General features: G+C 40.7%; 2 protein-coding genes across 8 annotated transcripts in view; both read left to right on the plus strand.

Annotated features, from left to right (window-relative positions):
• The window catches only part of LOC115019214 (actin-binding LIM protein 3-like), a 44,208-nt gene extending 40,994 nt beyond the window's left edge, over nt 1–3,214 (plus strand). For all 6 annotated transcript variants that reach the window (XM_029448661.1, XM_029448656.1, XM_029448658.1 and 3 more), the window contains 2 exons: nt 1,136–1,216; nt 1,659–3,214. In XM_029448661.1, the coding sequence (XP_029304521.1) occupies nt 1,136–1,216; nt 1,659–1,772 (195 nt within the window). In that variant the 3' untranslated portion in view covers nt 1,773–3,214. The remainder of the gene's footprint in view (nt 1–1,135; nt 1,217–1,658) is intronic.
• Nucleotides 3,215–4,273: 1,059 nt separating this feature from the next.
• afap1l1b (actin filament associated protein 1-like 1b) lies at nt 4,274–20,774 on the plus strand. 2 transcript variants are annotated; one of them, XM_029448941.1, is made up of 19 exons: nt 4,274–4,412; nt 10,726–10,854; nt 12,338–12,418; nt 12,555–12,640; nt 13,051–13,169; nt 13,285–13,367; nt 13,516–13,727; nt 14,160–14,339; nt 14,469–14,561; nt 15,113–15,215; nt 16,681–16,836; nt 17,220–17,434; nt 17,692–17,837; nt 17,964–18,039; nt 18,332–18,440; nt 18,592–18,759; nt 18,847–19,013; nt 19,509–19,634; nt 19,896–20,774. In XM_029448941.1, the coding sequence occupies exons 1-19, from the start codon at nt 4,391–4,393 to the stop codon at nt 19,920–19,922; spliced, it is 2,298 nt and encodes a 765-aa protein (XP_029304801.1). In that variant the 5' UTR covers nt 4,274–4,390; the 3' UTR covers nt 19,923–20,774. The 2 variants fall into 2 exon arrangements, with proteins under 2 accessions (XP_029304801.1, XP_029304802.1); XM_029448942.1 differs by lacking the exons at nt 4,274–4,412; nt 12,555–12,640 and having other exon boundaries at nt 10,839–10,854; nt 13,278–13,367.
• The last annotated feature ends 949 nt before the right edge of the window (nt 20,775–21,723 follow it).

Genomic DNA, 21,723 nt, shown 5'->3' on the forward strand with positions numbered 1-21,723 from the left:
TCTCACTATAGTGTGCTAGGATTTTTTTTTTTTTTGTACCACCCCTAAATATTTGTGAATGAAATTCTGCAACTGTTTTTCCCTTTTTAGGAATAGTGGAAAAGAGTTGTAAAGAACGCTCAAGTCCAACACCTGATTTACAAAAGAGTCAACTGACTTTGTCAAACAGCATCGAGTGCTTTTGGAGCAATTCTCAAATCCATTCTTTCATTTAAATCCTAAAACGTCATCACTTTAAAGCTGGAGTGACGAACTTTAACATGCAAACGAACGTCCGTTACATCAAACCCCTGGAATATGGTGGAAAATCCTAAGAACCATCCAAGTAAGGTTTCTGGAGTGGATGAACCAGATAAAAAAAGAAACTTGATTAAAGTCAAAAGAAGAAAGCGATCTATGGCGAGGACGAATCTGCGGTGCTGTGAGCTCACCTGCAGGCATTTGTCTTAAGCACAACAGTGTTTATGTAATTATTCTCACTGCCAGAAGGGAGGGAGACAACATTTCCACTCTCCAGCTTTAAGGTAGAAACTAGGAAAAAAACCAAAACAATGATTTCCCAAAGTCTCCTCTCTTTATTAAGAAGAAAAACAAGAACCGTGTCAGCACAAAAACAGATTTGTCTTAATGTCCTTCTCAGTGGAATACTTAAATCTGCATGAATAATTACACTAAACTAAACAAAGAGACTCAATCAATTGTTCTAATTAATGTTAGACTCTGTCATTGTTGTCAATGCTGCAGTTCGCCACTAGATGGTGACAAAGACAAATTAATAATTTAAACAGTTTTAATGGTCTCGAAACATTCAAACACAAGCTGGTTTACAAGCACATTTTGTTAGTAGTCCATTTCATTCATGTTGTAAATAAACTCCGTCCATAAACAATTTAGAATGACATCATCAGTGAATGTCCCTTGAAGGAGCATCTGAATGCAGTTACAATTACAGTTTCTGTGTTTAACTATGCTGAGTCTTTGAAACTCGATTCAGATGTTGACCAAAGCCTCCATGGTGCATGTTGGTGCAAGAAGCTTGTAGGAATGGCAGTTGTAAATCTTGATATTGAAACTACAGCTCAGTAGTGGTGGCGCACTTACATGTATTTGTAATAATGTATCTCTCTTTGTATAGATCTACGCATATGAAGCCCTGATAGTGTCTGTCAGAGGGCAGCAGCGTCTCCCGAGTGACGTGGACCGAGCCAGACTGGAGGTAGACTTAAACAGGAGCGAAGCCTTTTACATAATCTACTTAAAGAGTGTAATCACAACACAGACAACACAGTGTTAGGGAGTATCTAGTTACAAGTTATGTAATTAAATTACAAAATAAATGTAACTGCAATCAGTTACACTTACTGAGAAAAGAATATCTAATTAGATTACAGTTATATATATATATATATATAGAATATAACATTAATGCTATGTTCCCATCTTAATTCAGATGCCTGGTTTAAGTTGATGTTTTCAGCTTTATTGCACAGTTAAAACATTTGTTAGAAAAGTATTTAAAAAGTAATCAAGTGCACATAACTTTTGATTAAGTAATTAAGATAATTACATAACTTATTACAGTGTAACCAGTAGTATGTAGCTTATTACACAAGTATCTTCCCAACACTGATCAATGACTTCCTTCTCTCCTTCTTCAGCGTCACCTCTCACCAGAGGAGTTCTTCAGAGTCTTTGGCATGTCCATGTCTGCCTTTGATCATCTCGCTCAGTGGAAGAAAAACGAACTGAAGAAACAGGTCCGACTCTTCTGAGAAAAGGAAGCCACGAGAACCATCTAACACAATGCAGGACCACCGCCAGACTGACTGTGTGAAGAACTCTTGGCCTCCTGATCTTGTGTTTACTTGGCCTTCTTAAGCAATGCGTACGTCAGCCAAGTGGCCAAAAGGTGGGAGGGAAACTGGAATGAGAGGAAGGAGAACTGGAAGGAGATCATGAGAACTTTGAGAGGCAGCAGATGGAGGGAGGAGATGGCTGCTTCTCCCTCTCCTACCAGCAGATGGCAGGGTGTTAACAGGAGCAGTGTGGCAGTCTGATGCATGACCAGGTGGACTGTAAGCTGAAGTACTTCCAACCATACTAATGTCTGCCAAACTTACATTCATGCTGAAAATTAGGGAGACAGTTTGTGGAGCTACTATGCTGCTGCCTGGGAGACCGACTTACATATTGTTGGAAGCAAAAAGGATGCAGAAACTGACAAGAATAGTTTGATTCTCATTAGCTTTAGGGTTATTGAATGTGACATGGTGTTTTTATAATGTGCAAACACTGAAGCCCAAAGGTTTTCTTTTTTCTTATTTTGATGTCAGTTGTTCTGAAGCCATATCAGTGTTTAGAGTTCTCCTGTATGAGTTCAGCAGACTACACTGAAGGGGTTTTTAAAATATGATGTGGTCGTAAAGGTTTAATGTGAATGAACTGTGTCATAAAATCAGGTTTTAGTACTACACACTTTAAAATAACATGTGTGTTTTGCTTATTTTATTTAAATACATCAATGTTTTTGTCAAGTCATTGCAGCTGCACTCGTGAGGCGGCTCAGGAATTTCAGCTGCTGGATTACAATTAAACCAGACTGAATCGTGTGTGTGTGTGTGTGTGTGTGTGTGTGTGTGTGTGTGTGTGTGTGTGTGTGTGTGTGTGTGTGTGTGTGTGTCTGTGTGTCTGTGTCTGTGTGTAATTACAGCAAATGACTAATGGAGGATCTCCATGAAGGATTATTTAGACCTCTGAATTAGGAGGGAAGAAAATGTCCAAGTGAATGAAGGAAACAGGAAGTGAAGGAAAGAAGGATGGAGAAAAGGAGGAAATAACATGGGAAGGAATGTATGAATAGATAAACAAAGAACGATGCAAAGAGAAACTAACAAAGAAAGTTTAATAAAGAGTTGACAGGTGTAAACAAAAAGAAAGGTTTTAAGAAAATATGTATGTTTGAGCTGAAATGATCTTAATAGGAACAGAATGTGTTGGATAGTTTGTAATTGAATGTAAAAGATGAAATAATCCTCTCTACTGCAGGAACTGAAACCATGAGGTGTGTGTGTTGTTCTGTTTCTTTTTACAGGTCTTTAACAATACAGTAAAGCACATAATCAAATGTGTTTGGTACCAACGTATTATTTATAATTTGCAAACCGGTGTCTGTCCCTACGACTTCTGAATAAATTATTTAAGCATCACAACTTTATTATTTATCGTCCTCGTTGTTATTTTTTTATGACTTGTAGTTTTTGGTTTTGGTGTCGTTAAGGTCAGCAGTTAATGATTCAAGTGGTTTTTCCAAGAATATCTGTTAATCTAAATGTGACTTCATAGTAATTAAGTTCTGGGCTGTAATTTAATTTGAGGTAGTTACAAGAAATGAATGACTACTGTCGTGAAAGCTTTCATCTTTACCACTCCACATGTTCAGGGCGGACAACAGTAGTTGTTGTTCTATGATCCCATTAAACAGCACTTTAATTGTGACGCCTCCTCACCGATTGTCACCAGTTCAACAAAAAAGTTTCATTTTTAGAGGCTTGAGGAGGCAACAATGTTTTCTAATTCACTTGAAAAATAGCAAAGAACGTCTGAGGTTGTGTAATGAATTCTTTCTTTTTCCCCTGGTTTCTCTCCTGTTAATCATCTAGTGACCCCTTGATAAGAGGCCTGCATTTGTGAGCTTGTGTAAGGCATGCAGATAGTTTATTCTCCAGTACAAGTAACTGTCCTGCATTCAAAATATTAGTAAAATATGTAACATGAGCAAGAGGCACCAAACAATAGCCTACTCAATGCAAGTTATTATATAATGCAGTTATTATATATCATGACATTAGCTCATTATAACTCATACAGCAATGTGAATGTGCTTTTTTACTGTTGCAGTTGAGGTGTAACTTTATATTTTGTTTGGTAGTTTTGTATCTAAAATTGTATCATATTGTATAAACTAATCGTATGGGTTGTATTTATACAACCTGTAACTATAGTAAAGCTAGTGGAGTAAAAATATTCTTCTGACAAATGTATTCTACCAATAGTATGAACACACTAATGAAAAACATAATGTGTGGATTGTATTTACTACAATCTGACTTCAATATTAGTGTCTTTAGAGTCATAGTTTCAAAATGTGCAGTAAACCCAATGTTTAGTAGACTTGCTGTGACTCGCACTAGGACCCGGCGGAGCTCCGGATGATGAACCAGCGGCTGCCGAGTCAAACTACAAACTGTAGCGGCCACTCTGACTCACTTGGCCGCACGGAGGCTGACAGAGCTCCGCTGAGTCTGCGGCGAACACGCCTCACATGTTCACAACCGTAACTTCTCAATGAAACAACTAAGGGATTATCACCGGAAATAAGCACCCAGACGATATGGACTCCAAACGCCAAAGTGGTGAGTAACAGTCTCTGTTTTAATATCGCATGGTCGCATATATTCGCGACAAAGAAACTACAGTAACTATGTAATAACTTTGCGAAGAAGCCTCTGTAGATATAAAGGCACACTTACAAGGAGATACATGGTTATAAACACGCGAGACTATAACTCATTGGATACATACACTCACTACCTAGCTTATTATACTTTAGGCTTCTGCTTGTCACTTAAACTCATCATAAAGAAACATTAACATTTACAGTAAAACAACGGAGGTGACATTACAACCGTTTTATTTTATTTAAGTTATCAATAAACTAATTTGAAGGGAAGCACCAACTGTAAGTTTACCTTAACCGCCTCGCGCCCTGCTCCCGGTTTAAAATATATAAATATATATATATATATATATATATATATATATATATATATATATATATATATATATAATATATATATATATATGTTATGCCTTTATTTGATAGTGATAGTGGAGAAAGACAGGACATAAGGAGCATTGGGGAATGACACGCGCCCTGCTCCTGGTTGACTGTAACAGGGGAGTGATGTCATAGCACCTACACGCCGGTTGGTGCGCTGTGTGTGTGGATGGAGGATGGAGGAGGTATCCTCACTCAGGTAGTGTGATGCAATCTGATACCAACAGAGAAGTGCCCCGCTGGAAGCAGCACCGCTGGAAGTGAAGCAGCAGCAGCAGCAGCAGCAGCAGCAGCAGCAGCAGCAGCAGCAGCAGCAGCAGCAGCAGCAGCAGCAGCAGCAGCTCAATGGCTGCTCTGTTTCAAACTCCTTCAGGCAACAGAGCTGCAAACAGGAAGCTGCATTGTGTGACACACAGGTGATGAAGCAGTGGCCTGAATTGAGAATCTGGCAAAAGACGATCACAAGTGCTTTATCTGAAGGGAAGCAATGACCATTATGAAGCATTCATTCATGCTAAAACACCCCTTTAAGTTGCCAACAGGTAATAGGCCTATTATTTAGTATTATTTAGGCATAGTACAACCCAAAAATAATGTCAGTTCGCTTGCATAGAAGGATAAATAGAGGTACAATAAAGTTCATCCTAATTTTAGAAATAAATGCAGTCAAAGCTATACTGACACTGTTCAAAGTCTGAGCACAAACCCAGCCTCCAAACTTTGTAATTAACGAGTCAGCTGTATTACGGCTACGTAATCGTGATTATCATGTGATGACGATGATGATGATAATAGAGATAATGATGTGCTGCACTGTGGGTGCATTACAGCATCTACTCACTACCAATGTTACTATAGTCACATCAGACATTTTGACTTGTTATAAGAGAAGCACAGGTGTTGCTAATAACACTAATGAGGGCTGTTTACCCAGTGACAGTGTGACAGTGTGACATTGACACAATCATTAATCAGACATCGTTAAATGTATAGTTTACACCTGGGCTGTTCCTACTTTGACATGTCAAAATGTCTTTCATAAAGAAGGTCTCTCAAACACTTGGACATACGCAGCTTATACAGTACAACCAAAGTGGTTTTGTTTTGCCAAACACTTGTGCAGCCGTTCACTCACATAATTGAAAATGGGAGAAATTATTAAAAATTGTAAAATGGCTTTTTAATAAGGCAAAGTTTTCTGTTTAACGACTGTCACAAGCCTTGACCTCGACCATGGTTACCTTTTCATTTCCTTTTCCCTTTTCCTCCTCCTCACCCAGTGACCCCCCTCCCCCTCTTTCCACTCTCAGAGTCAGAAAGTCCAGAACTCTTTTGTGATTTAATTAAAGTCATATTTAAAATGGTTAGGGAAATAACTTCTTACCTTTGTAAACCCAGACTGAGCGGCCCTGTAAATCTATTGCATTTAAACTTTCTGCGACTTTCTAAAGCAGCAGGTCTGTACATGTTGCTGTGGAAGCTTAGCCGATGATAACACTCAGCTACCAAACATGGAAAAACTCTGGTTTGTCCAGCTCACGGTTATATTATCACCTCACACCTGGGGAAACACTGTCCCAAAGAACAACCATAGAATAAGAGTGTGTGCATGTGTGTGCGTGTGTGTGTGTGTCTTTTCAGCTAACTCTCGGTATAAAGCAAATCAGCGTTTTTTTACCACTTTTTGAACTAGCTGCAGAGTTGGGTGGTGTTTTACTTTTGTGCTTTTGATGCAGTCACTTGATTTAATGCTAATGTTAAAAACTTCAGTGAAGATCTAAAAGAAAACTTTGACATTTTGACATTATTCGCTTCCTTCGGAGAGTTAGATAACACGATTGATACCACTCTGTAAGCAAAGTATGGATATACCGCCACCAGCCAGTTAGCTTAGCTTAGCACAACAACTTGAGAAAGGGGGAAAACAGCGAGCCTGACTCACACGATTTGTCATTCTCACACTTTTGTACAGATTAAACAAACGAGATACAACGTGTTCATTCATGAATTCTAGAGATTCTGGTAGGCAGATTGTGTTACTGTTTGGACAGAGGCAGCGTCGCTATTTATTTTTTCTTTAATGCCCAATTCCACCTTTCCGACAATGGACAGCAAAACCCAGATTTCTGATGGTTCTAAGATTATCTTATTTACAATCCGATCTCCTGTTCTGTGTGGGGAACCCCGAGGACATCAGAAAATGATTATTACATTTTCCTACATCATTATGTGTGGGGTCTCTCACATTTTGAACATCTGTTCAGATGTGAAGAATGTTTTAGTGTCGGCCAGCCTTAACCAACGCATGTGGCTTCCCCACTGGTCACTATAGTGGCTGAATGGCTCCATACCTGGAGAAACCGCAGCACAACAGTCTGGGTTTTAAATTAGACTCATGCTGTGCCACAGTGTCTGCTCCTCTGTTTCCTGTGTCTCCTCACTATTTACTATCTGAGGAAAGTGATAAGATACTGAAAGAATGTGAAAAAGACAGAATCCCACAACTATTTCCCCCAGCTGTTTCTTTTTAAAGATCTTGCCAGTTTGGAGGGGACTTTTTAAAGTGTCAGACTGAATGCTAACCCTCATAGAGAAATGGCATTGACTCCATCTACTGTTGTCACGAAATAATTAAGTACAGGATGCTGAATCTCTGAAATAGACTTTTGTCTGAGATGGAGCTGCTGGGGTCACCACGACTTGAACTCTGACCAGTCTGAAGAGGACGGGTGTCTGGAGAAGGGATGGAGGGAGGCAGAAGAGGGAAAGGAGTTGAAAGGAAAAGATCAGAAAGGGAGGGGGGGGGGAATAAAGGAGTGGAAGGGAGAATGTGGGATATGGAGGGACCTCAGCCTCTGGGAGTGTGGGGGAGGCAGGAAGAGGGCGCCTGCTGTGGTACAAAACAGCAGCTTAATACACTTCTCTAAACTTGGAAAAGGCATGAAAATGTATATTTGTGTCACAAAAAAAAAAAACTTGAATAGTCCTGTTACAGATAATCATGTGCCTCAGGCAGCATGCTTCATGGAAACAACAATTCAATTCAATGCACTCACATATTTCTTCCTAGTCTTGTAGGGAAATAAAATAAAAAAGGAGGGATGGGAGCAGCAAGTCAGGGAGGAGGTTACCTTGGACTGGTGTGATTGATGGGTTAGACGTGTAATGGATGGGAGTCAAAGACTCAGGTTAGGAAGAGAAAAGTATACTTTCTTTGTCTCCCTGCCGCCCATAAGCATTATGTGGTGAGATAAACAGCAGCAGCAGTAAGTAGTAGTAGTTGTTTTGTTCTGAACTGCAACCAAACACGCTAAATCAGTTCAAATGAGAGTCGCATGGCTCAGGTCTCATGACTGACCTTCCTCAGGAGGCCTGTCTGCGGACGCACACAAAAATGTGGGTAAAATACGCAAACATATTTTTCACTAGTACTCTTGTGACTGTGTGTAGGATTATATCTCTGTTTAAGAGACAATGTAATAGTGTGTGTGTGCTCCCTGTGAGTTAAGTGATTCTCCATTAGAGAATTCGAAGGGGGGAAATCTGTGCTGCGTTTGTGTGTGTTTGAGCGTGTGTGCGTGGAATGGGGGGTTACAAAGATCCCTCTGTGGGTGAGACCGACCACAAGCCTCCAGAACAGCTGATTCTCAGCCTCTGAACCCTCCGGTTCCCCCGAGAGAATGAGAGAGAGAGAGAGAGAAAGTGACAGAGAGAGAGATGTACACAGATTTGGAGGAGGGAGAGAGACAGCATTGATTGGACGGCCTTGACTGCAAAGTTAGACTTCAAGAAACAGAAAATAGACCAAAGGCATCAGCATACTGCCGGCTTTGTTTACTCTGACATTGAATCTTGTGTTTTTTCAGCCTGTATTGCAACATTTCGTAGATAAGTGAAGTACAGAAGATCAATAGAGAAAAGTATTTAACTGCTTATTCAATAAATAATAAATAAACTGAGGATGTTGACAAAAACAATGTGGAAGCAAAAGTGTGAACAGAGATGGAGGGACAGTTGCAGACGCTAGAGGACATTGGCACAGAATGAGAAACAGCAGAATGGACAGAAATGGAAAACGGAGAGGGGAAAGTGGGAGGACGGGGGGAGAGCGAGAGGAGGTGAGACTCGCAGTAGGATGGAGAGAGTCGAGATCAGGAAGGAGTGGAGAGAGGCTTCTGTCGACAGCTAAGACAGGAAACCACAGCTGCTGGCCGAGAAATACTACACACACACACACACACACACACACACACACACACACACACACACACACACACACACACACAGCTGCTGGAGATATATCCTTTAACCCAAATGCCCATGGATCGAAGCGATGCAGCTGTGTTGCACCACGCCTCTCTGTGTGTGTTAGTTCCTGTTTTGTTTTTTGTTGGGGTTTCTGACATCGTATTGTTTGCTCTGGTCTTGCGGAGCATTGTGGTCGTCTAATTTTGGCCCTTGTCGAGACAATAGAGTATTGTCAGACTGGGGGCCTAGCGGACGAGACACTGAGGGCTTTTCTCTCACCCTCTCTGTCCTCACTGTGGTGAGAGAAAGAGCGTTTTGATCTTATTTTAACTTAACCCTTTTTTTAGACACTTCTTTTCAAAGGATTGCACATTTTTCAGTGCATTTCTTCCTTAAATGACATCTTTTATTTACCTGCTGCTAGAAACTTTTGTATCTTTTATCAGATCCATTTTAACATATGATTGTGACGATGAAATCAAACTCTTGGCATCGTGCTTTCAGAGTTTATTCGGATTGTAAGAATGACAAAAGCTAAGGACAGTGGACACACAGAAATCACTATGTCCCATATTGAGGTTCCAGCAGCCCTGCTGAAGTTTCCTTGAACATCCTCTCAGCCTTGTTTGTGTTTTGGGTGAAAGAACATTGTAAATTTGACAATTTTAATGCCAAAAATGACTAAGATTTAATGCTTCCCCAAAATATTTTTCTTGGCAGTATGGAAAAAGCCACTTAAAGAGCATGTGGGCCATGGTGGGAAAGTAAAACTTTCCACTGAAACCCAAACTGAAATGAAAATGTTTTAGGGTTAGCAGCTCTCAAACTCAGAATGATCCACTCCATCTGTTCAATAGCAGGAATAATACGTCATCATATCAATAGTGGTCAACAGTATTTAATTAAAGGTCCATTACTCTGCTATAGAACTGGAGCTGCCTGCTTGGACTCAAACTTATGTCCTTCTGATTCTCAGACATCTCTTGATAATGAATGAACTAACTCAGTGCTACAGGCGGTTTGGTAATCATACCTATTCTATCTCTAGTGGAATTACAGTTTTTATTCTTTACTTTGGCTCCATTTCCTTTAGGGAAGGAAGCCTCCTCCCTCTCCTCCTCACCTCCTGTTCTCTCTGACTCTCCTCTCTTTGTCGGCTCTGAGCAGGCAGGATGTGTAAGAGTGTGGCAGGTCTTTTGGAACAATGTCAAGGTCAACAAAACACACACAGACACACAGGATGTCAGCGTTGAACATTAAATCCATTTTTTTTTAAAGAAAGTTTGAAAAACTGTTGGACTTAATCAGTGGTGGTGCAGTGACAAGGGAACAGACTCGCTCATACAGAAAAAGACTGAGGCAGACAAAATGAATAGGGTGAAGTGTTTGGATATGTGTCCTCCCTGTCAGCTGTTGCAACAGGCGGTAAGCTGAGTTCCATGCCTCATGCCCCTCGTGAACTACCAGCTTGCACTTGCCTTGCATGCGTGTGTCAAATTGATATTTGATGCACTTGTTGTAATAGCATAAGAATTTTGGCCATGTTAGGAGTCTGCAGGGTGGGCTTTTATGATGGGGTTGATAATATTTTGCAGTTATTCTACAAACATAATAGTATTATTATCTTTTGTGTTTTTCAGTGGTGATGGAGCGACTTGTGAACGAGCTTGGCTCTCTGCTGAAGATGCTGGATAACGAGACGGTCAGTCCTGCCACTGCTGACAAGATGGCCTCCATACGTAACATCCTGGACTCGATGCAGCTGTCAGGTACAGAATTAAGTCGCAGTGTACATAACTTACCTGGACTATGTTTCTTACTAGGGGCAGTTTTAGGATTTTACCTTCTTAAACAAGAACGCAAGGAACGTACCCTTATTCAAAGCTCAAGAAAAAAATCTTAACAGTTGGAGGGGCACGCTGTCCAAAAAATGCCAAAGACACAATTAGCTGCCAAACTACAACATTTTAAAGAAATTTGAAGCAGACTATCGCACAGAAAAATACTGCTATGGCCTAAATTGGCCCTTGTTTCTTACCTTTTAATATAGTTTGGTGCAGTGATGTGACAAAACTCTTCAAACTTTGTTAATTGGCACCACAATGATAATATTTATTCTTGGTGTAATGTTGATGCACTCCTGCTGATGTTACTTTTACAGTTGGCGTAACTTAGTTTTGATTGATGTGTGCACTGCACAAAAAAACAACACTCACATATTTGTTTATACAGTCAATGGAATTGAACCCAAAGCATGAAATAACTTTTGCCAAAATCATTTAGTTATTTTTTATTTCACTGAGCCTGAATTGAATATTCTCGCATCAGTAAGTTACAAGCAGCACTTCATTTCAAGCTACTGTAGGTTTGACACTTCCAAGCTACATGATGTAATTTTACAAGAACAAAAATGTCTAACTGGGTGTTAAATGAGGTAAAACTATAAATTAGATTTTATTTTACTGATGGAATTTGAGTTGGCGTGCGGTTTTTCAGCCGCATCCTGCCTCACATTAACTTTTGCAGCCGAATCATTTCTGAGTTGAGCAATTTGTCCAAGGACACTCACTACAACAGTGTTTATTCAGACAGGCACAGAGCATGTCTTTTCTTACTCACCTTCCTGCCATGAGCCAGCCATACTGCATAAGATACAGTACAGTAATTGTATTGCATGTAGAAACATGCACATGGACATCACATCTTCCTGAGGCCTTTGCAGTAGATCCTTGTTTATCTGGGAGATGTAGGATGTCCTAGAGGATAAAAGGATTGAGGTAAGAGGATTATGAAATGTAAAGTTTAGAGAGGATAATGAGAGGAGGTCAAAGTAAGGAGAAAAGCAAAACCTCCTAATAGATAATGTCCTCACAGTTGTTTGAAAGGACCCAGGCCTATTCTCACTCTTTACACCATATTCCACTTAAATTCAGCTTTTTACAACCAAATACCTTATTTCTTTCTTATTTCTTAAAGTCTCTGGAGGTTTAGCAAACTTTCACACATTTTCTGACTTCAGTTATCTTTGTTCTCCTTGAGCAAATATTTACAAGCTCCAGTCTGCTCCCTTGTTGTCTGATTTAAGTCTAAAGATGCAGATTGTTCAGTATTGATACTCGCTGATCCTCACTTGCTTATTTTGCTGCGTCTCTGTACACTCTGGTAATCCTGACTCTCCTGACCCTACCGTTCACCACAATCCTAACTCTGACTTTGATCCTTTTTCTAACCCCTAATTTATCTTTTCCACAGTCAATGGATCAGACGTCTACATGAACAGCTGTCTCTATGGCAACGGCACCAGTTTTGTAGAGTCTCTGTTTGAGGGTTTTGGTGAGTTGAGCTTTAAACCAGTTCAGTGTTGTGTCATAAAAATGATACCACATGTATATTTCAAATCATCAAATGTATAATATAATTAAATGTATTATTATATATTGTATTGATGACAACATCTGTCCTCCTCCAGACTGTGATTTGCACATGCTAAGCACATCTCCAGTAGAGCAGAAAGAGCAGAAAGAGGAAGAGGAGAAGACTCATCCAGATAAATCTGTAAGTCTTCTACAGTTTGTAAGTCAGTCCATGGCTGCGGTCAAATAGGAAGGTTTTTTATCTGAGTAAAATGATCCGGAAGTATGTAAGTGGCAGCCCTGATAAGAGCTGTTCAAATTCTCTAAATGCTAAGGAAAGGTGCTTCAATGCTTCTTTTTGCTATCTCCTTTACCATAAGGCACACTGGAAGTCCTTTATGGAGATAATGCCGTCCCACAATTCTATGCAACAGCAACATTCAAAGCGACACGGCAGATCCACGTCAATATGTAGCCTGGTTGTTGGTTCTCCTTCACATCAAGGTCAAGGAGAAGTTGTTAGGGATAAACATAGGATTATTATTATTCGACTGCAGCTCATCTGTCTCTGTTGTCCTCGTAACTAAAACTTTATTTTATTTTTCACCTTAGACACCGACTGACACGCCCCCTCCCCTGCCGACCACCCCCCTTCCTGATGACTACTATGAAGAGGCAGTTCCTCTAAATCCTGGATCCACCCCTCAGTACTTCACCTGCCACCATCAACAGTTCTGTACACAAACTCAGATTTGCTCACTCATGAATAATTATAACCAACTGAGTTATTAGAAGTTTCTCTTTTATCTCATCTCGTCTCTTCTGCTCCTCTCCTGCAGCTAACAGGAACTCTATGGAGGATGCTTACTATGAAGATGCAGACAATAACTACCCCATCACCATGCTTAACGGGCCGCCCAAAAACTCCTGTAAGTCCACCCTCTCTGACGCTTACTCACGTAGCAATTCAAATACAAACGGAGGAATGTTCTGAACATGATGTACATAAAATACATGAATAAGCAGAACCAGAAATTGTTTTGTAAATTAATCGTTTATGTTGCTTTTGGTGCTCAGACAACGACTCCGATGCTCTGAGCAGCTCCTACGAGTCTTACGAAGAAGACGAAGAAGACGCCAAAGGGCAAGAACAACCTCAGAGATGGACGGCCGAGGAGAGTACCGATGGACCAGTTAGAGACTGCCGCATCTGTGCCTTCCTGCTGCGAAAGAAACGCTTTGGCCAATGGACTAAACAGCTAATCGTTGTCCGAGACACTAAACTGCAGGTAGATAGAGCTGTTTATGGGTATCTATTTTAACTTTCAATCCAAAGAATCTAATATATCCCTTTGGAGGCCACAGTTTTCTCCCTGGGAGGCTGAAAGGCTGCGAGGTTAAGTGTTTGTGACGTTATCTATAATCTACAACAGGTGACCGAACTTGAAAGACTTTGATGCAACCAGGCAGCCATACATGTGTCTACAAAGTGTCAACAATGGAAATGCAAAACAAATGCATTGTTAGAAAGTGCTAGCACCTTTAATGGTATACCTTGCATTTAGTTTCAGGTAAAAGAAAATGTCTTTGTGTTGGGACGGTAACATTAAAACAACAATGCTATAACATTTCCGTACCAAAGTCAAATAGCGTTAAATTATACATCAAAGTAATTGTTTTGTGACTTGGTGCTGCGTTATCTCACTATGTCTCTTTTACAGTGCTATAAGAGCATCAAAGAGAGCACTCCCCACACAGAGCTCCCGCTGAATCTGTGCAACGTCATCTACGTCCCAAAGGAAGGCCGGAAAAAGAGACATGAGCTGCGCTTCTCGTTGCCTGGAGGCGAAGCTCTAGTCCTGGCTGTTCAGAGTAAAGAGCAGGCCCAGCGGTGGCTCAAGGTACCTTTATTCAGTCTATCAGAGGGCTGGTGCTGAGACAGACAAGAGTGGGGGAGGACACGGGGGGATATGGCAGCAGGGAGAACAAAAGGTTGTTTTAAAGTGAAGGTTTTCTTTTTATGGAACCAGGTGGTGCAAGATGTTGGCAGCCAATGTAGCAACACCGAGGGACTGGATGGATCCACTTCTCCCATTATACAAAGGAAGTTGGAGCTTGACAAGGTGTGTGCATGTGTTTCTGCTTGTGTCTTTAAGTGTGGCTGCCTGCCCGAGTCCAACAGTTACTTCTCACAATATCTGAGTTTTACTTTACTGCGATATCCATTTCTTCATGTACTGGGCTGTATTTCATTCTGAATCTATACTCTAGTTTTTACATTTCAACGTCTGTTGATGACATCACCTCTTTCAGCCCACGCATGACACAACTGTTCCTTTGGCTTCTAGTTATAGTAAGTGAGGTGATATTATTGCGGTTGCTGAACTGGCTAGTTTTCAAAGAGCTTCATACCCTCAACAAAGTTTTGGCTCACAGCTGCAGAGCCAACGAGCTAAATGCATGGTGACATGGCAGTTACACCCCATGTTGGCAGGATAGTTTTAAAAAGTCAATAAAACTTTTTTCAAAAACATTCTGTGTTCTTTTTGCTGTCGTTATTTTGCTCAGTTAAAAAATAAGGTAGATATACAGTATGTGTTAAAATGTAGCGTTCCTCTTCTCGTCTCTAACAAGGAAAAATAAGTAATAAAGGTTTGTGCTCTTTCTTTGCCAGGTGCTGCAGTGTGAGCGGCAGGCATCAGACTCCGACAGCGGACCGACAGCAGAAAGCCAGTCCACTGCACAGGGAGCAGGACGGGACACTATTGACTCACTGAGTAAGTTTGCCTTCATAATCAGCTAGCAATAATTGATTAATATGTAATTATTGTGTGTTGTTTCAGTTAGCTGAGGGATACAGCAGACTGCTCTTATATTGCAGATTAAATCCTCACACGGGGATTTAACATTAGATTTGTGTCTGTGTGTGAGTATTTGCGATTAATTTAAGGCGGCTTTCATACAATAATTACTTTAATTGTGAAACATATTTAAAAATCTGTCTATGATGTCTTGAGGCAGAGCAGCAGGACTGTCCACTTTCCTCACCCACGTTGTTAATTTGCATAAATTAGACCTCAACCGCTTTCTTTCGAAATGTAAACAAAGTTTTTGCCAAGTGGAACCCAAACACACACCTCCCACTGTGCTCACTACCCACACGCTAACGACCCAGTAATGATGGGCGGGGTTAGCGAGCACCCCACATCCTATTTGATTGGATACATTTGTGTAACGGAACAGTTCAAGATTAGAGATTAAAAATAATGTGAAAGAGTTTATGGTCATTTTGGAAGTCACAGTTGTTTTGCAGTTGAATTGTGTTGAATTATATTGCATTCTACAAAGAGGCTTTTCTGATATATATCTTCACTCCATTATCTCATATTAATGAGGAGAGAGGAAATATTGCAAACACTTAGTGTTGTTAATAAAACGCTATAATATTAAAGGTTGTGCAAAAGTGCTCATATTAGTATTAGTGACCCCTGACCCCTGACCCCTGACCCCGAATCCAAATCTAGATCTAAAACCAAATCTTGACCCTCAAATGGTCTTGAACTCAAGTCAAGGGCAAAAGCGCGCGCACACACACACACGCGCACGCACACACACACACACACACACACACACACACACACATACGCATCCTTTTAAGAGTCTGATCAAAACTATTTTTGTTTATCTCTCCACACAATCAGGAAGGATAAATCAGGGGATCCATGATGTTGGGTCAGAATATAGGTCAAAGAGTGTTGTTACAATCTGTTTACTGTTCGAGCGGCTCTGAACCTAAAGAGACATGAGAGAAAGGGAGAGACAGGAAGTGAGGCGCGAACAGATATGACATCCTTCCTGTCCTCTTCCTGCGATTGTCCCCCACTGACATCATAGGATACAGGGGCGGTCACAGCGCGGCAGCACCTGGTGCACGCAGTATGACCTCGCAAACACAATATAGAAAAAAGATATGTACATACATTATATTATTGTTGACTTCTGAAAGTAGCCTACAATGAATTTGGAATTGGTAGATTTTTCTCACTTCATTACATGTTTTTGTTTTAATGTAATAAATTAAATGTATATGTTTGTATTGAAAAGTATTTCTGGCACTGCTAATGTAACTAACACAGACATATATTACACTGATGAGGCAACATGGTCTCCTTTAATTGGTTGTACATCATGTAAGGTCCCCCTCAGTGTCAGCCTGCCTGACCAGGGTATGTTTGATTTCAGACAGGGGGAAGCGCGGAGGGTTCTCAGAGCTGACGGGGTCGATGAGCCGAGCAGCAGGGAAGAAAATCAATCGGATCATTACCTTCTCCAAACGGAAACCTCCTTTACCGGGAGATCCTCCCTCGTTTTCTGGTCACCACGACAACCCTCGCTGTGGTGAGGACACACACTGATCAAGAAGCTATTTGGTTGATTGACAGACGGGTTGGTTAGTTTGTGGATTGCTTATTTAAGGAAGTGATGTTATAGTATTTGTACTTTTACATTAGTTTGGTTTGAAACAAGTTGATAAACAATCCAAAAAGAAGCTGTAGGCTGTAACATTATTGTTCCATATATCAGAATTATATTCTGTTGAATTGCTCAAATGTATCTGACCTTTAATCATATTGAGAAACAGAAGCCCTTTACATCCTAAAAACTACAATAAAGAATTTAATAAAACAAATCCTCAAAAGTTACAATAAACAATTTAGTAATAGGTTAAAAAGATATAGCCGCTAAACATGTCAGCCATCTTTTCATCACTCTCTCTGCAGGCTTCCTCAGCGTGTGTCTGAGCAGCGCTTGGAGAGAGCTTTGGTGTGTTGTGCGAGGAGGAAGCTTGTACCTGCAGAAGGACCCCAGGGACCAGCGGCCTCCAGTCATGGTGGTGCTGCTCAAAGGTGCAGAGGTGGTGACAGGAGGCCTCGGCCCCAAACATCCCTTCTCCTTCTGCATCCTGCAGGCGGGCAGCGAAGTAGCATCTTTAGAGGTACTATATTGTGGTATTAACAGATCACTTTTAACCAGCAGAGAAGTTAATGTAGATAGATTGGTGTGCTTTCTATATCATTGTGGACACAGACGAGACAGAAAGTTAACATGTGCACAGGGATGACACACCTACATTTTTCTGGAAAGTAAGTAGCTTTGTGTGTGTGTGTGTGTGTGTGTGTGTGTGTGTGTGTGTGTGTGTGTGTGTGTGTGTGTGTGTGTGTGTGTGTGCGTGTGCGCACATGTATCCATCAGGCCAGCTGCTCAGAGGATCTCGGCCGCTGGCTGGGTGTGTTGTTTGCTGAGACCGGCAGCACCAGTCTCCCTGAAGAACTGCACTATGACTACATCGACGTGGATACGCTCACTGACATCCGGCACGCTGCCAGAAACTCCTTCCTGTGAGTCACTTCCTACAGTATATGTTTGCGTGTTTCCACTTGTATTTATCTACGGTTGTCTGTCTCTTATCATGGGCTTTTATACTGAAATACATCTGTCTCTGTCTCTGTGTTTTTTCCTCTCAGGTGGGCCACTACCACTTCCTCCAGCAGTGCGTCAACAGACTCCAGAACATATGATGAGGTCTATGAAAGTGTTGCGGTGAGGACACTTCATGTGAACAAGGGGATCAAATACAATATCATTAAACATGGAGACGCTTTAACCCTTGAATCATTATGGGACTTCTGCCTCTATTCTTCTGCTATTGCACATGTTTGATTTTGTGGGTGGATGTTCAGAATAAAACGTGATTAAATTACACATAAATCTCCCCTTATGGCTTTGGCTGTACAGTTTTAGTTTGTTTGTTTTTTTTAAACCACATAGCTGCATGAAAATAATGCTTTGGAAATCTAGATTTTTAACAATCTACTTGTTTCTCCCACTGGAGGAGGAGGAGGTTGAGAGCAGAGCTGGACCGGTGAGACGTCATGCCTCCTTCTCGAGCAAGGACTCTGAAAAAACTGAACAACAGGCCACCGTCAAGAGACACGCCTCCAGTGAGTCCTTTTGTTTTATATGGTTATTTATATGGCTTCTCCTGATCATGTTTGTGGTAAAAGTAAAAGTTTGTCAAAGTGGATAGTTTCTCATAACTAATCTGCACCAGCTTTGCTCTGTTTATTTATATTATGCCATGTATTCTGTTAGATGTGAATCATTATGCACGCTATGGGAAGACGCGTGCAGAGGAGGACGCCAGGTGTTACCTGAATCAGAAAGAAGAGCTGGAGAAGCAAAAGGAAGAGCTCAGACATGCACTGGTTTCCCTCCGCAGGGAGAAGAAGGAGGTGAAGGAGGACGTGAAGAGTGTTACAGGTCAGAGACAAATCACACACGCAGCACTGTTAAGACTTCAGCTTGGTAACAGTACTAACTTGTGAGTGTGTGTGTGTGTGTGTGCAGGTCCTGGTGTGGAACAGCGGTTAGCCAAGCTGGAGACGCTGTGTAAACAGAAAGAGGAGGAGAGGGTGGAGCTGGAGCTCAGACTGACAGAGGTCAAAGAAAACCTGAAGAAATCGTTGGCTAGAGGAGCGCTGGGTCCGCCCACTGACACCAAGATCAGCCCCAAGGTAGGCAGCTGCAGCAGAGACGCTTCTCCTATATCGTTCTTATAGAAAACTATGAACAGTGAAGAGAATTAATTTCTTAACACTGTATGTTTGCCCTATTTTTTGTTATTTTTTTCTGATAGATGTCAGATTCTTAAAGTTTAGATTATATTACTAAAGCTCAGTAAATTATATAATAGGAGATTTATCATTGCTTTAGAATAGTTGGACATTTTGGAGTTTTCACGTTTCAAGATTGACACCACCCTTATGTCTGCATGCTGAAAAATAATCTACAGCCGGCAGCAAAATCTGCCTACCAGCCCCCCTAAAACTCACTAATGACCACGTTTTATCTTCTTTGTTTAATCCGTACAATATCAACAAGTTGTGGATTTACAGCAAGTTAAGTGCTGGACCTCCTGGACCATAACTAGTTCAAGAAAGCAAAATAATATTGAAGTATTCCTTTAAATGAGTGAAATCTGTCATATGTGTATGTGTTTGTGTGAACAGGCACAGGGCAGTAAGGTTGAAAAGGTTTACAATGAGACTGTGCCGGTCAACTCGGCAACTGAGCATCGTAAACGTCCTCCGTCTCATTACGCCTCCTCCAAGGGAAACGTCATGCAGAAGGCAAAGGTAGGGTGTGTGTGTGTGTGTGTGTGTGTGTGTGTGAGAGAGAGAGAGTCTGTCTGTTGTGTAACACATTGAACTTGAGACACCCTTGAACAAGAAAAGGTTTTCAAAAAATACTCCTTCATGAAAGATTTTCAATTTCAGATAAAATATGGGATCACAAAACTGCTGTAGTGTGTGTGTGTGTGTGTGTGTGTGTGTGTGTGTGTGTGTGTGTGTGTGTGTGTGTGTGTTTCTCACGTTGTGCTGTGTCATGGTTTACAGGAGTGGGAGTCAAAGAAGGGGACCTAGATTGAACATAAACGGATCGACAGATGGATTAATGGAGAGAAAGTTGTGACAAGAGGATGTGTAAAAGAAGAAACAGGTGAAGATAACTGGCACTGAGAAGGAGGAAAGGAAGAAAGGGGGAAGAAAGGGGGGAGAGGACAGACTTTGACACAATCCTCCCTTCTCTTACCTATCAAGAAAAAGAGGAATATTTGCAAGTACAGGCAGCTGTCTCAACCACTGTAAATATGACACTGATGTACCAATACAGTGTTAATGTGGATCACTATGGACATGAAATCTATATGTTTGTGTGAGTGTGCACGTGTGTTTACATTTGCACAGGGCTGCAGAAAGTGAAAATGTGATTATTTCGTAGAAATGCATCACAAAGGGAGAGTGTGGTTCATCAACACTGTGAGTTCAGAGTTACAGGCAAGACTTCCACTGACTATTCCTTTTTTACAGGATACTTGCTAAATACTAAAATTCATTTTTTGTTTTTAAACTAAAGTTAAGAAATTATAATTATTATTACCTTAAGTTATCTTTATTAGTGAGAAAAGTATCCCACATCTTGTGAGATGTATTTAAACCATTAGGAAAGCATATTGAGTATGACACTGTTCCTGAAACAAATGAGTAAATGTTTATTATTGCAATGTGAAACTATTGGTTTTTACCATTGTATGTGTTTTTTTCATATTTGCCTTTAGCACTTTATCTTGTTGTATTTTGTGATTACACAAATGTCTTGGAAATTAGCATTAGCACCCAACTTCAGAATTGTGAAGATAAATGCCTGTCTGATTTCATCACGGAGATATGAACGTACACACACATGTTGGAGTAAATGATCACTTTATCAAGAAACTTTGTCTACTGGACTGTTTATTTGTGTTTCTTTGTCTGGTACTTCCGCCCAGGATTAGTTTACTGGAAGAAACCAACAGCAGGATCACAACTCTGAACCATAAGCGCCATCTAGTGGCGAAATTAAGTTATAGCAACAGAATTGACCAGTTTGTACTAGCTGACAATGACACAATACTTCCAAAACTTTCATATCTATTTTTTTTCTGATGTGTTTATAGAGCTGCCTCATCATCATCCACTATTAGTTTACAAATAGTTTGTTTAGCTGTTGCAGCCAAAATACATGTTGTGTCATTGTGATTATGGGAAAAGGCCATTTAATGTAGTTAGGTCTATATTGTGTTCATGCAACACTTGGTCGCATTATTTAAGTATGGTTTATTTCTGTAAATGTTAAGTGACTGGAGTAGCACTGTGGATAGGTGGAGGCGCAGGAAAGGCGTGTGCTGCACCTTTAATACAGGTGGGTGCCTCACTGCCTCCCATCGTGTGTGTCAAGCGGGAGAGCCAACACTAGCCGCCAAATGTTTGTTTTTAAAGTTAAAACGCAGACAAATGTGGCTCAAGTCAGATGTTTCGTGTGATAGAAACACGTTATGAGTTTCGGAAGTAATTACATCTATTTTCTTTCAATGTTTTTTTTACTTTTGGACTTTCAATCGCTCCGGAGTAATCTGAAATAACCCTACACAGCCACAACTGGAATAAAGAAACTTAAATCTGAAGGATGATAAAGACATCGACGTCTTGGAAGGGATTAAATAAAGTGTGTTGGGTCATTTAAAGCTGTAATGGAGGGAAATGCGTCAACACTGAGAATGGGTTAGGGTTAGGGTGCGTTGTTTTGTATACTTTGATACTTTTCTAATGACATCCTTAAAACCGGTTTAGAACTTCTGAAATAATACAAAGGAGAAACGTTTGGCTGCATTGCGCAATCATGCTT

The sequence above is a fragment of the Cottoperca gobio genome, chromosome 14 (assembly GCF_900634415.1).
Source record: "Cottoperca gobio chromosome 14, fCotGob3.1, whole genome shotgun sequence".
NCBI lineage: Eukaryota > Metazoa > Chordata > Actinopteri > Perciformes > Bovichtidae > Cottoperca > Cottoperca gobio.